This window comes from Diabrotica virgifera, chromosome 5, assembly GCF_917563875.1.
Source record: "Diabrotica virgifera virgifera chromosome 5, PGI_DIABVI_V3a".
NCBI classification, from domain to species: Eukaryota; Metazoa; Arthropoda; class Insecta; order Coleoptera; family Chrysomelidae; genus Diabrotica; species Diabrotica virgifera.
Window position 1 is genome coordinate 34,471,911 of NC_065447.1, and position 15,986 is coordinate 34,487,896.

At 35.2% G+C, this 15,986-nt stretch overlaps 1 protein-coding gene across 1 annotated transcript; it reads left to right on the forward strand.

Moving 5' to 3' along the window:
* The first annotated feature begins 6,620 nt into the window (after positions 1-6,620).
* Positions 6,621-13,979, forward strand: LOC126885666 (uncharacterized). Its single transcript, XM_050652360.1, has 2 exons — positions 6,621-7,069; positions 11,790-13,979. Exon 2 carries the CDS (start codon positions 12,788-12,790, stop codon positions 13,121-13,123), a length of 336 nt encoding a protein of 111 aa, XP_050508317.1. The 5' UTR covers positions 6,621-7,069; positions 11,790-12,787; the 3' UTR covers positions 13,124-13,979.
* The last annotated feature ends 2,007 nt before the right edge of the window (positions 13,980-15,986 follow it).

Sequence of the window (15,986 nt, forward strand, 5' to 3'; positions counted from 1 at the left end):
TAGACACATTAGGACCATATTATGGAGAAATGACCAGAAATAACAATGGAGGAAGGTAGCTCTATTTATAAACTTTAACAATATGAAGGACATTAGGACTTAATCTAGACACATTAGGACCATAGATGTTATGGAGAAATGACCAGAAGGAAGGTAGCTATATTTATAAACTTCAACAATATGACAATAATACAGTAGAACACCGCAAATCCGAACCCCGCTAATCCGAAAGTTCGGCAAATCCGAACCAACAGAAAGTGAAAAAAAAATTAAAAATTCAAAACAAAAACTTAAAAACATGATTATTATACAGAGTAAAACCAGAAAATTTAACAATCTAGCAGCGATGGTAAACCATTTACGCATAAACATTACATCGACCAGTAATGCAGCAGAGTTCTGCTCCACGTAACGTAGAGCCACAACCAGACTTTAGTGGCATCCGCGTGTGCCACTTGATGAGACAGGGAAAGTTCTTCCTAGCTTTCTTCATCTTCATTAAGGTTGCCTTGAGGTTAAACCAAGTCTACAGTGTGTTCATCCGTAAATTCTTGGTGTGCATTGTCATCAGCTTCAATCCATTCTGTAATTGCACTTTCTTCGTTTTCTCATCCTGTTGTACGACTTCCAGGTCATCTTGTAATGGAGCTTCTTCAAATTTTTAAATCTAGCCAGCGAGCTCGACTAAACACAAACAATGACACTGGCTCTGCATTAGTGACATCAATACTAGATAGGTGGAAGAGGGAGAGAGTGAGACATCAATTATTCAAAGCGATGAAAGCTTTGAATTACATATTAGTTAGGCTACTTTCGGATAATCCGAACAGACTGTCCCCCCAATTAGTTCGGATTTGCGGGGTTCTACTGTACAAGTCAAAAGCAGAAGTAAGAAATCCATAATTGACTATACTAGTTCAACTCAATGATAGATGAAAAGTAATGGATACAAAAATAGACGGGACCCGAAATACGCAAGCCATTACATTGTTGTAACTAAGATATGAGAAAGAAATAAAAAAGAAGGAAAAGCCAAGTAAGTACCGACAGAAAAGGAAAAACCAATTAGGGACGATAAAAACGTATAAGCTAAGAAACATAGAAATGACAAAAATATTTGAGAAAAAAGTGGTCATAACTAAGATTGAGTAGAAGGAAAAGCAAAGTACAGAAAAGGAAAAACAATTAAAAAAGAGACTATAAAAACGTATAAGCTAAGAAACACAGAAATGACAAACATATTTGAGAAAAAAGTATCTAAACAAAAGAAACAGGAAGCATTAATCATATAAATAACCTTTGGAACAACTAACTATAATAAGGATCTACTACTGGAGGCAGCTAAGAAAGTATGTGGAACAGGTAAAAAAGATACAACAAAGAGTGTGGTGGTCGAAGGAATAAAAAAAGCAAGTAAAACAGAAGAAAAAAACCTGGAAACAATATCTGAAACATAAAACAAACGAGAATTACAATAACTATAAAAATGAAAAAAAAAAAGTTAAAAATATTATCTAGTAATAGCAGCAAAGATGGATAATTCGGAAAAATTAAAAACTACAGAAATTATAAAAAAAATTGAGAACAAATTACTAAAAATAATGAATAGGAAACCTACCTCATGGAGAAATGACAATATCCCAAAGATTGGGAAGTGTCACAATTGGTACCCATATACATACAAAAATGGAGATGGAAGAGAACTGCCGAGGATTGACGTTCTATGTACATGTAGAAACTCTTCGAAAAAATAATGAACAAGAGATTAAGAATAATGACAGAACACACAGACGAAGCACAAAGTGGATTTAGAAGTGTACAGGATTATATAGTACATATTTATTTTAAAACAGATAACACAAAAAGCGATGCAAGAGAAAACAAAATAACGTAGCATTTCTTGACCTACAAAAAGCCTTCGATAATGTACCTACCTACCAAGACAGAAATTATGGAAAATACTAAGAGAAAGGAATGGACAACAAGCTGCTAAGAATAATACAAAAAATGTATAATCAGAACAACGATGAGTATCAGAGGAGACCAACATAGCCTCTGAGTAGAGGAAAATCAAGAAATAAAATTATCTGAAGACTACAAATACGTGGGAGTAAAGATCACTCAAGACTGAAAATTAGATGCAGCTATTAAGGAACGAAATATACAGAGAAGGAAAGACATCCTTACTGAACACCGTAACTACTGTGGGATAAAAAAATCTCTAAGGAAAATAAAAGAATATAACAATATAATAAAAAGCATCACAATATATTATGGATGCCCCTAAAGGATGGAAGTTTGGCCCCTAAAAGACAACAGAAAATGCTTAGAGCAACAGAAATGGACTTCTGGCGCCGTTCGGCGGGAATATTTCGACACGACAGAATAAAAAACGAGAGAGTCGGAGAAATCATGGGGGTTACACATACTATTGTTGAAGACATCAGGACGAAACAATTCATCTGGTACGGACACGTAAGGAGAATGCCGGAGAATATAATACCAAGACAGATCCTCGAATGGCAACCAAGAGGAAGACGCAAACCAGCAAGGCCTAGAAGAAGTTTGAGAGAACGAGTTGATAATAGAGAAATCAGGGAAATAACTCAAGGACGATCTATGGAATGACAACGAGATGGAGATTGGAAATTGGAAGATGTCAAAGAACGTTGTGAACCGACTTTATTATATAGAACAATGCCGTAGTTTGTAATAATTCAAGTTAAGATAGGTACAGTTGCAACACAAGTGGAGGTACCTGTCCATACGAGGGTGCTCCTGCTCAGTGTAGCAGTTCCACATATGGATACGTTGGTGCTCTGCACTCACCCGCTTCGATTCAACTGGTTTGCGGTTTATATGTAGGGAAGCGCATGCCGTATCCATTTGAGCAGCTACACGGAGCACCCACGTAATGGATACGTACCTTAAAACAGGGAGGAGTACTTAGCCCAACACTGTTTCTAATATTTATGGACGAAATGCGCAAGGATTAAAAAACCGAATGTAGGGTATAGAAATCTTACAAAGAGTGGAAATCTCTGAAGGTGCATTTTCTGATGATCTAAAGGTACGTATCCATACAAGGATGAACCCCGCTCCGTGTAGCTGCTCAAATGGATACGGCATGCGCTCCCCTACATATAAACCGCAAACCGTTTGAATCGAAGAGGGTGAGTGCCGAGCGGCGTTCACCAACGTATCCACTATGTGGAGCTGCTACAACGAGCGGGGTTCACCCTTGTATGGATACGTAATGTTAATTGCAAAAACTGAAAAATAATTTCAGAATAATTTGGAAATACGGAAAGAAGTACCTTACCTACTTACTGCAAACGGAGTGAAGATAAATATCAACGAAACAAAAATGATGAAGATACGAGAACAAGAGCTTCATATAGAATTGAAGGAACAGAACAACTTTTACATACTTATGAGTAATAATAAAGGAAACAGGATCTCCAGAAGCAGAAATCAATAGCATAGTAGAGCTACAACTGTTCTGTATCCTGTAGGTGTCATAATGAACAAAAAAGAAAAAAGGTATAGAAAATAAATATCACTGAATACAAAAATGAAAGTTTTCAAGCAGCTTATAGACCTGTTCTGATATTTGGCACTTGGCAGCGAAGCATGGGTACTAACGGAACCGCAAAAGAGGCTGGCAAAAGGTATACTGGCTATAGAGATGAAGTTTTAAGAAGAGTCAAAGGTGTTACCAAAATGGATAGAATAGGAACGGACTGAAAATACAATCCACATTGGAGTTTATAGATATAGACAGTTCAGTTGGTGGGGTCATTTACACCAGATGAAAGACACCATACGAGTCCGAAGAGTGTGGGAACCAAAAATATTGAAAAACAAAAAAGAAAAAGAAAGACAAGTACAGGCGGCCGGCTTGGGAGGAAGTTCCTTACTCTTAAAGATATTGGAGAGATGAGTAGTGGCATGAACAGACGCAAGGATATTGACAAGAATGCACAAAGAATGGAAAACAATTGTTAAGAAGATACACCATTTATATGCTAGAAAGGGGTTTGAATAAATATATATTAGGTATTTATATTTCAATATTTAGAGACCAGCGTGCTCATACGCTGACTGTTCGGACAGTTCGCAATACCTGTATATTATTTAGGTATGTATGTAGCTAATAATGTATCTTTGTATCATTATCAATAAATTATATTTTGTTCAGTACAGTCTGGTGTTTTTGTTGGTTCCGATTCAGCGAACTTTGAATGCCGCACCTACCTTGCCCACATGCACGCGTTCATCATACAATGAATTCACCTCAATTTACTTCATTTGCTGTACCAGCCACTGCTTATAGACCAGTCAATTGCACAATCAAATAAATATTTTAGAAGCAAGTAGGAATATTTTGACACCTGTCAAAATTTTAAATGTATTTTAAATGTAATCATTTTTTTTCGAATCCTGAGAACACTAATAAGTATTTTTGAAAAATTTAAACGCAGAATGAAAGATTACTTTATTACCGAGGGCCGAAAGTCCCTTAGAAGAAATAAAAAGTTTCTTTTGAGTGAGATATTTGAAATTAAAAATTAGACCAAATTTTCTCTTAGTTTTTCACCCCTGTAACTTATTAAAATAAACATAGACGTTTTCAGGGACTTTCGACCCTCGGTAATAACGTAATCTTTCATTCTGCGTTTAAATTTTTCAAAAATACTTATTAGTTTTCTCAGGATTCGAAAAAAATGAATTCCATTTAAATAGCATTGAAGCCGAAAGTTCGTACCCATCCCCTTAAAGTTATAAGTAGGGGAAGGGTGGGCATAGTGGCCACTGCGGGCATAGTGGCCACGCCACTGGTTGTTACTGCGCAGTACGGTGTTGCTACGTTGCTACACAGCGACGCATGCGTCAACTATTCCTCTAATATGTGTTGAAGATGGAAGCTGTTCTGTAGGCGAATTCTATAATTTTCGTTATTACCGCGAAAGCTAAGCTAAACGATAGCGAAGTTGATTTATGTTCATATTCTATAAGGTTAGTTTTCGCTTTCGCTTCGTTATCATAGCGGCATACGATAATATACGAGTTTAAACGATCTATGAATAAATAATTACGGCAACATTGCAAATATATGTACAGGAAGTAAAAAAAGAAGAAGTAAAGAAAGAAGAAGAGTAACTAGAGAGTTACATGACGTACCTATATAACCTTATAATCACAAGTTTGATTAAATTTTTATTATATTTTAATAAAAATGTTGCCGGTGCAATGGAGAAGGAGAACTCGAGCGAAGAAACCATCTGCGATTAACGCCAGAGGAAAGCAGGTTCCTTCGAGATAGAAGTGACCCATTTGGTTTAACCATAGATATATAATACTCTAGATTGCGCCCTGCGATCTTAAAATGGGTGACCGTTGCGACAGAGATAAATGAGCCTATTTGGTCGGTAGTCTCTTTTTAATTTAAGGGGAATATCGACGACGTGACTATCCCACTTTATCGAGTAATATGTGTTGACAGTTGGAGCGGGTGGTGACGAGAAATAGTCTTTGGTCTTCGGATATGAATAATCGTGGTTCGAATCCCATACCAACTTTACCTTTTTTATTTTTATTTAATCAATATTGCGTTTATTAGATATTTTTACATCTGAAAAATGGACCTAAGTAAATCTAGCAGATAATAAATGTACCTATGTATAGTAAGTTAATATTGGAATACATAATTTGTGAACTGCATAGTAAAATAAAAGTCATTCGTTATTAATATAAATTCGTCCTTATTCGAATGATGTGAATAATATTTGTTTTGCTTCTACTTTTTAAAAAATTGTAACAATAGTTTCATAAATAAAAATAATGTCTAATTACTTATAATTGAATCGGTCATTTCAAAAACAGCAAAGTCCACAATTTTGAGAAACTAACTTTTTGAGAGGAATAGACTCCTTTAAGATAAACGTTGTGTGCAAAAACGACACCAGTCCAGTAAAAACATTAGGAACAAAACTACAATATAACTCTGAATTTTGATATCATCCATTTCATCCATCTTTCGACTATATAGTTAAGTTTTCTTTGCTCTTCTGTAAAATTAGGAATATGTGACTCGTGTTTTTTTTGAAATGACCGATTCAATTAATAAATCGATGGTTCATTATGTTGATATTAATTATTTGTAATTTTTTACGAATATTTTTAATTACTTTACACTATTCTACCATTAACTTATTAAAAAAAATAACATGGCTTTTATATTTTTAAAAATCTATAGGTACCTACACAGTTTTTCTTATTTGTTATATATTTCTTTGCATAGATTTATTTTAGAGATGTAATAATATCTAATAAACGCAATATTGATTAAATAAAAAATAAAAAAAGTAAAGATTGGTATGGGATTCGAACCAGGATTATCCACGTCCGAAGACAAACGACCAGTTCTCGTCGCCATGCGCTCGAACTGTCAAACCATCTAAAATACTCGACGACAGAGTAGGATAGTGACGTCGTCGATACTCCCCTTGAATTAGAAAGAGACTACCGACCAAATAGGCTCATTTATCTCTGTCGCAACCGTCACCCATTTTAAGATCGTAAGGCGCAATCTAGAGTATTATAAATCTATGGGTTTAACAGATATAAGGTTTATTGATATTTTTCGCTTAAGCAAAGAACTAGTTTGATTCCTTTTTGATGAGCTACAGGAACTTACGGAAGATTGGGAAGGTGGTGTAAGAGCATCACTAATTCATAATTCATTATCAACAAAACAAAGAACACAGAATTCTTGTGAAATCAACACAACGAACAACCTGCTTAGCGCCTGCGCTTGTTTACCACGTGAAAATGATCGACCAATCACTATCGAAAGCGAAACGAAACGCAAGTCAAAAGTTATCGCTTTCGCTTTGTAATCGGCTTCGTGATCTGCTTCTCCGATTCTTCCCGAATGAGCTTACAGAATAGCAAACCGTCGGATAACGAACGTAATTGTTTCGCGTTGATCTTATAGAATCGGTCCACTGATCACCTGTTTAAAAGTTATTGAAAATTTTCGTGCTTTTCAATGTCCTGATATAAGGTAAGTGTATTTAATTAATTAATATAAGCAAACTTTTGCGATTCGTTTAGCCGGTAGTGTGGCATTTATATTATAATGGCGACGAAGAGGGCAAAGTAGCCACGTCTGTGGCCACTATGTCCGACATAAAGTAAAATGTATTTTTATTGAAAAATAATAGTATTGTATGTTGTTTACAAAACTATTGAGCATTATTTGAAAAAGCATAATAACGTGTGTTTTATTTGAATTCTTACGAATTAAAGCCTGGTATAGGGTTTTTACCTGCAACAGTTTTGGGACTCTATAACTTTTATAGCGAAAGCGTAAGCAAGTCGTAGCAAAGCAACGGTTCAGTTCGAATCGTACTGAGTAGAGTATTGTGTGGCTTCGCTTCGCTATACTATCGCAATACTCTACGAACTGGAACGAATTGAAACGAACGATTGGGTAAAAATTAACGGCAACACAGCACGTCGTTTCAAGATTTTAGAGTTCTGTAATAATTGTCTTGTTCTATGCCATAGATAAACTCCGTCCTGTGGAAATGTGATGTGATTCTACTTAGACAAGGAAAAACCTTGTCTAAGTGATTCTACATATTTGACAGATTTAACTAACCTATAATTCCAAAAAAGCATAAGGTAAACAAAAACAAGTGTTTATTGTTGAAATTAAATAAAATGTTGCCTATAAATTTAATAATTTTCGACGAACAAGAACGTACCCAGGCAACCAAATAACGTTTATAAAACGTTGAAAAAACGTCATAATTATCACCAAACGACGTCAGTTTATCACGTTTTTTCGACGTCGAAGATCACGTGAATATGTCCCACCATAAGTCACGTCATTTTTATCACGTTTTAAATACGTGATATGAAAAACGTAGTTTTTACGTCGATTTTGCGTCGTTTTTTAGATTTAATTTTTATTTTATGGTTTTAGAAATACACAATAATTGAATGGGTCCACCACATGGTTTGTTTTTGAGAAGTCAAAGAAAAAGTTTTATATTGTGATAATGGCGAGTTTATACATTTTAAAGGTGAGTAATACAGTTTGTATTTTGTATTTAAAAACTGTATTACTAACCCTTAAAATGTATAAACTCACCATCATCACAATATTAAAACTTTTTCTTTGACTTCTCAAAAACAAACCATGTGGCGTTTACAACGTTATTCGGCAGGCCCATTCAATTATTCGTATGGGCATTGTTAGTATTGCAATTTTTCCATTTAAGTAAAACCAAATGGAAGGCTTGTTAAAATGCATAGAATTACAATATCCTCAATGCAACATATATAACATACATAGAATTTTCACTTTTTATATTATAAATATTTACTGTGTCAAAAGTGAAACAACATATAAACTAATAAATCATTTATTAACAAATTAAACATTAAAGTCACAATGTAATAACAAACTTAAGTTTAAACCATTTAAGTTATATAATATATATAATTATTATAATTATACCACACATTTTAAAGGTACGATTCCGACAACGAGTGCAGATGGCAGTTACAGTTGTCACCATGACAGACGTCATTATTTTGCACTAATAATTTGCATAATTATTAGCAACTGACGTTCTGCCGGACAGCAGTTGCAGTCAGATGTCGGAATCAGTCTCATACAGATAAATAGTGCAAAGTAGTAGTGCAAACTGATGTTTGCAGTTGCTGTCTGCAGTCGTTATCGGAATCGTACCTTTAGTCAAATATGAATACATACAAATAAGACCCAATATATTGAATTTCAATGAAAACTATCTGCTTTATATTTATAAATTTTAAAGAAGACGATTGAATGATAAAAAATAGGACAAAACTATAATAGTCTGTGTTCTCACATATGTATATTTCCATACTCTTATAATCCTCAAAATGATTTCAAATAATTATTACAAATTTTTGCATAAAAAAAGATCCACAGACACCTGAAAAATATATTTTTTGATTAAGGGACTGTAATGACCAAATTAAAATGATAAAAACAATTTACATGTGATATCTGATAATACACACTTAAAAGACTAATAGGGCTTTTTATCCACTGTCATTTGTTTCGAGCATCTGTCATGTGTCACATAATATTAATATATCTACGCCATGTCTTTGGTGTGTATCATTGGTATATACCAATAACGTATGACGTAGATATAATATTAATATTATGTGACACATGACAGAAGCTCGAAACAAATGACTGTGAATGAAAAGCTCTATACATAAATACTCATGATGAAGAAGTACATTATAATTAAAATTGACTAACCATTTTCATATCGCTGCAACATGAAGCCAAAGCCGTCTTATATTTCAGTTCGTTTAGAGAGTGCAACAAGCACTCTGACCGAACAGCTTGAAAACTCGTTAGGTTTTCACCAGAGAATGTACATAGCTGTAACATCTGCACATGCATTGGGTTCTTCTTCTTCTGTCTTGCTGTGGGCATACTCAGCTGCAAATAAGATTGCTGCAATATGGCTGCAAACTTCACTATTACCGGCAATACACATACAATGTGCATTTGCTATGCCATTGGAACTGGCTATCACCCAAGCATCTAGTGGTTTAGCATTAGCTTTTTGGGAATTCTTCACCTAAAAAAATATTTTATCTTTGTGGGAATGCTTGAACTACAAAAATTTATTTTCATTAGAGTATTTGCGTTCTTTACAATGATTGAGAATATTTTAAAATCAGACAATAATATAATATAATTTTAGAACAAACAATCATGACTGTTTAGTATTCTCTTTTCTATCATAGCAATTACATGTCGTCGACCTAATCTGTAAACTGTGTAACTTCATTTATCCAAATTTTACAGAGGCACAAAAAATTATTTCTCTAAATATGACTAATGCGAATACTACGTATCTCCCATTTTAAAAGATAGAATGCTCAAATGGAATATTTTATAGATAGATACTAACATTTGTACCTATATTGTTTAATGAGTGTATTAATATTATTTACCACCAACTCTTTCTTGAAAATAAAAATATCACTTTCTAAACAGTGAGGTCAATCATGTGGTATGACAAACTGGGGAGTTACATATTTTTGGTACTAACTTTGCTGCAAAGGGAGATCAGTGTATACGAAGATGACACTATTTACTCTTCTGGTAAAAATATGCATGTGCATCCTTTTTAAACGAGTACGAGACGAGACGACAATATGTCTGGTTTCATACAGATATATAAACGTAAATAAATCTAATATTTAAAACCCATTTATCCGAAAGACACTAATACTGTTATCTATATATTTTTGATGGTGAATAAATAAAATAAAGACTTACCTTTCCAACAATAATATAGAAGTCATATCAAAACATCAAATGTTTCAAAACAAATCCAGTTGTGAAGGCTTTTATGAGCCTGAAGGCTTTGTATGCTTTCATCTGCTGCTTAAAGTAGTAACTGTGAGACTCTACCAGTCTATCTATAATAGCATTGTCTATCTAACAGTAATTATTGATGGAATGCACTGTAAAATCCAATTCTGATGACTGAATTGTATATGGATCTAAATCTCCAATTATTTTCAGCTTCAATGAATATCTAAAACAATAAAAGAAATAATGTTATTGCTTGCAAAATTCATCATTTTGATACATATCAGGGAAAAATGAATAGTAAATAAAAATTGTTTCGCTTACCTTTCTAAAACATCTGCGTAGTTTCCAATAATAATTTCCTTAAATAATCACTTTGCATTGTGGTAAATTTATAAAATTTACAAATGACAAACAAAAGTTTTAAAAAACACACACAAAACAGCCAACAAAAATCCAAATGGGCAAAATACTAGGACAAACAAACGACAACGATACAAACATAACCTTAGTTTTGTAACTTTTAAGCTCCTCCCAATTTCGTGACGTCAGACTTAGGCTGGCTGAAATAAAAACGTCTTTTAAACGTATTTTAACGTCATTAATCTTACGTATTTAAAATCACCTAAAAAAGACGTCGATATGACGTAATGTTCAACCATGTGTATATATTCCACCAAATACTGACGTTTCCTCGACGTTGTTGACGTCACTTGGTTGCCTGGGTAGGGATCAGTTACGGCTGCTTCGTGAAGAAGGTAGATTTTTAAGGGATAGAAGTGATTATTTTGGTTTGCCGGATTTACGATTCATAGAGTTGTTTAGATTAAATAAAGATTTATTCCATTACCTTTTTAATGAATTGCAACCGTTGATGGATAACATTATATATATTTCTATGTTAAAAAAATGTATTTGTGAAAACTGCAAACTCAAGTACACTATGTATTTGTAAACAACAACGGCCAAAAAAGCGAAACGTGGTAAAAAACAACCTTAAAACCAAGTAAAATTGTCAATTTCTTCTTTTAATACGCCACTCTAAGCGCTAAACGTGGTGAAACGAAACCACAAATAATCACGTTTCGCTTTACTTCCGAATTTCCGAACTCCATTCGGTGTTGCCGGCGTCATCCGACAGCAGTTTACAGAGTATAACTTGATGAAAGCGTTCGGAAATCACGCTTACGCTTTCGCTATAAAAGTTACAGAGTCCCGGTACTGAACTATTTTAGCGAGTGATGTACTGTAATGTAAATTGACATTACTGTATTGTATATTCGATTATTGTAGCTTTATTTAAGGTGAAAACACCGTGATATGACTTTCATATTTTAATGCTATTTAACATGTACATAATTCTAAAACATTGTTTTTTTTTCAGTTGTAGCGATGGTGTCCAAATATCAGAGGAAGAGTAATCAGCAGTCATGGGACCCCGCAGCGATGCAAAGACCAATCGATGGGATGCCTTATCAAACGGCTGCTAAAGCTTACAATGTGCCTAGGAACACACTAAAACGTCGAGTACTAGATAAAAATCAAGACGCCACTGACAATAAGAAAATATTAATCAATTTTCGAGCTGTTTTCAATGAAGAGCAAGAACAGCAGTTGGTAAATTATCTCTTGGAGATGGAGGTTCGTTTTTTGGAATCAATGTAGCTGACTTGCGCAGCCTTGCTTATCAACTGGCTGAACGAAATAACATCCCTCACAGTTTCAATAAAGAAACGAAATTGGCAGGAAAATATTGGGTAACTGGGTTCAGAAAGCGCCATCCTGAGCTTGTGTTAAGAAAACCTGAGGCGACTTCAGCAGCAAGGGCGCAAGCATTTAACAAAACAAATGTAAATAAGTTTTTTGACATTTTGGAGCATGTTCAAAAAAAATCATTTGTATCCTCGTCATAGGGTCTACAATGTTGATGAAACTGGACTTACGACAGTTCAGTCAAAGTCTTCAAAGGTTTTAGCTCTAAAAGGGCGACGGCAAGTCGGCTCTATTACATCTGCCAGAGAGAGGTGTTCTCACCACATTTGTAATTTCAATGTCAGCTGGGAGAGTTTTTATTCCTCCTTTTATCATCTTTCCTAGACAGCGGATGAAAGTGGAACTTCAAGACGGAGGTCCACCTGGAACAGCTTTTGTTTGTCATCCTTCATAGTGAAGCTGAAAACTGAAAGTTTCACACAATGGTTTGACCATTTCTTGAAGTTTGCGAAGCCATCCGAAGACGACCCAGTTTTGCTGATAATTGATGGACATTCGACCCATACAAAAAATCTAGATTTCATTGAAAGGGCTAGAGAAAATCATACAACTGTAGTTTGCATTCCCCCCCACTGTAGTCATAAGCTGCAGCCACTCGACGTTTCTTTCATGGGGCCTCTAAATACTTACTATATCCAAGCGATCGAAAGATTCATGCGTAATAATCGTGGTAGGCTAGTGACACAGTATGAGGTGTCTAAACTTCTTGGAGAGGCATTTCCACTTGCAGCTACTCCAACAATTGCGGTAAAGAGGTTTGGTAAATGTGGCATAGTTCCTATAAACAGACAGAAGTTTACTGACATTGATTTTGCTGCAGCTATGACCACAGAAATCTCCGTGCAAGGTTCTACCTCTCTTCAAGAAGCTGAAAATCAAGAATTAGCTGTTGAAGACCAAGAGGAAGCTTCTACTATGGTACTAGGAAAAGATATTGCAGATTAGCAACAAAATATTCCTCGAAGTCAAGAGACACCACTTGAAAGTACAGAGAACTCGCCTTCTGAAGAGGTTGATTTCCGACCAGTTACCTCTGCATCCAACGCTGCAGTTCCTATGTTTTCCAATGATCACACCCAAAATGTCACTCTAGGATCTGGAGATCCAAATTCTACATTCGTTTTAATTTCCTAAGCCCAAGATTCGCCAAAGCCAAGTACTTCAACGTTCCAGCCTAGCCCACTTCCTCATTGCAGTACTTCATGCGATATAAGCAGCATCTCCAAGGGCAAGAGGCACTATACTTTTGCTATAAGCCCACAGGATATTGTTCCAATCCCTAAAGCAAATATTCTCAAACGAGAAAATAAACGAAAAAAAGGAACAGCTGCAGTTTGGACCTCGAGCCCTTTCAAGATGGAACTAGTAGCCGCAAAAGCAGAAAAAGAAGAAAAGGAAAGGCTTAAGAAAATAAAGCTGGAACTGAAAAAGGAAAACAGGTTAAAAAGCGGAATGAAGGAAGCAAAGAAAAAAGTAAAGGAAAGCAGAAAATTAAATCAAAATCAGTGCTTTATTTAATGACTCGGAAAGTGACGTGAGTGATATTGATACTGATTGCCTTTTCTGCAATATATTCCAAGGGGACTTATATTCCAAATCAAGGGGCAATGAAGGATGGATAAGGTGTTCCGGCTGTTTGCAATGGGCACATGAGGCTTGTGCCGGGTGTGAAGAAGAAGACAATGATTTTATTTGTGACGTTTGTAAATAAACTTTGTGTGAAACTTTTTTTTTTCTATGATCGCAATAATGTTTTTATTTTGAAAATATAGTTTTATGTAATATACAAATTCATTTTAAATTTTGTAAGTATTTTATATCGGGCAAAGTGGCCACCTCATTGGTGGCCCCGAAGGGCAAGGTGGCCATTTGGTAGGGTCAGAATAAAAAATATATAAAAAATATACCGTGATAAAGTCAAAATAAAACTTGCCTTATGTAGCTAAGTATATAGGGTATCTTATATAGTTTATTTCTTATTTATTTTCTTCAAGATAAAAAAAATATTCCTTAGCATGGCCACTTTGCCCACTGTTCCCCTACCTACTCAATTTAAAAGTGCATGATTAATAATTGATTAACCCTTGTGATATGTTTTAAAATATACACGAAAATAGAGAAGATGCCAAGGCAAGAGGTAGAAAAAGAACTGGGAGAAGAATAAGCAGCGTTTAGACCAGAAAGACAGACAAACGATAGCATTTACATCATTAGAAATATAAAAGGAAAATAGAAATATATAGTTATGCTGATGACATAGTTTTGATATGAAATAACCTAGGCGAAATTAACATCATGTTAGAAGAGCTGGAAAGAGCCTGTGGAGAAATCTGAAATAAATATCCCCAAAAGAAAATATATGACGAACATCGTGCTCAGTAACAATTTAAAAATTGAGAACGACGAAGTAAAACTTGTTGATAAATACATATAGGTACCTTGGACTACGTTGGAACAAATAACAGGAGGGGTATCAAGAATAGCACATGGATGAGTAGCATATGGAACTCGTAAAAAAAAATTAAACACGGCAACATAACGTTTAATCTGAATCGAAAAGTCTTCGATCCAGAGCCGTAACTACCATTGGGGCAATCGGGTCAGTGCCCCGGGGCCCCCTTTTGGTTGGCCGTTCATAGATTGTAACCAGTCCCGGCGCTAGAGTCCTAGGGTATAAGGTGCCCCCCTGCAAAACTACAATAGGCGCCCATCGGTTTTTTTAAATTAGTATTTTGTATAACACCAGCAGAAAAAAAGCTCATTTTGGCGCCCCCAAAACAGGGGCGTCCGCCTGCAGTGCATCCCTTGCAGGCCCGTTATCGCTGGACCTGCAAATTGTAACGAGGTCAAATAAACTTTTTAAAGTACTTTCAGTCAAGTTCTACTTCGAGTTGTCCGATTGTAATAAGTACACGGAATATTAATTCTAACAACTTCAATGACCGATTTTAACCTGTTTCACATGCACGATTATAAAAAATTTTGTCTCAAAATCTCTCCATGAAGTCACCTCATTTTCTTTACTTCCAAATCACAACGCAGCTCCGTCTTTTAGGTGGCTTTTTATAATTTCTTTGCAGTCATCGAAGTTCTTCATATGTTGGAATTTGTTTTTTACGATTTTAATGAAAGGTATCTACTGGATGTCGTTTTCTAATATCCCTGCCAAATTGGATTCTACTCTCATTAGAGCTGTATACAATTACTTCCCGACGGTCTTCTCCTTTTTGACATTTTCCTATCTCCTTCAATTTTTCTTCCACTTTTTCTATATCAAATTTTAACGCATTCTAGAATTTTTCTTCCACCTTTTCAATTTTCTGTATCTTCTCAGCAATCTGGTTTACCTCTTCCTTCATTTTCTCTACATAAACCTTCATATCTTCATATTTTTTCAACTCCCAACGAACAGTATCTTTCGTTGGGAGGCACTGAAGTTCTCATACCAATCTGAAAGATGTTCCTCGAAAATGACTCTAAATCCTCTCAAGGTCGCAGCAGATTATCGTACTCGAATCGTTACCAGCACGTAGTCTCCGAAAAACCTGATTTTAGAAAAAGGTTTCTGATACGATACGGTACGGACAATGTGAATTGTTCATATTTAAAACCATTAAAATCAATATTTTTCGGAAACTAAACGCTACGTGCCGGAAACGATTCGTGCATGATAATCTGCCGCGACCTTAAATCCAACACGCTGGGCTGGAAGATTTGATGCAGTCGACAATGATCGATTGAGTTTTACTCAATGATCGACACTTATGCCATCAGCTAGACACTCATGCAGGAACGAGGAACACTCTTG

Excerpts from the sequence above, each read along its gene's own strand:
- LOC126885666 (XM_050652360.1), top strand. The coding sequence starts at position 12,788 with ATGGGGCCTCTAAATACTTACTATATCCAAGCGATCGAAAGATTCATG.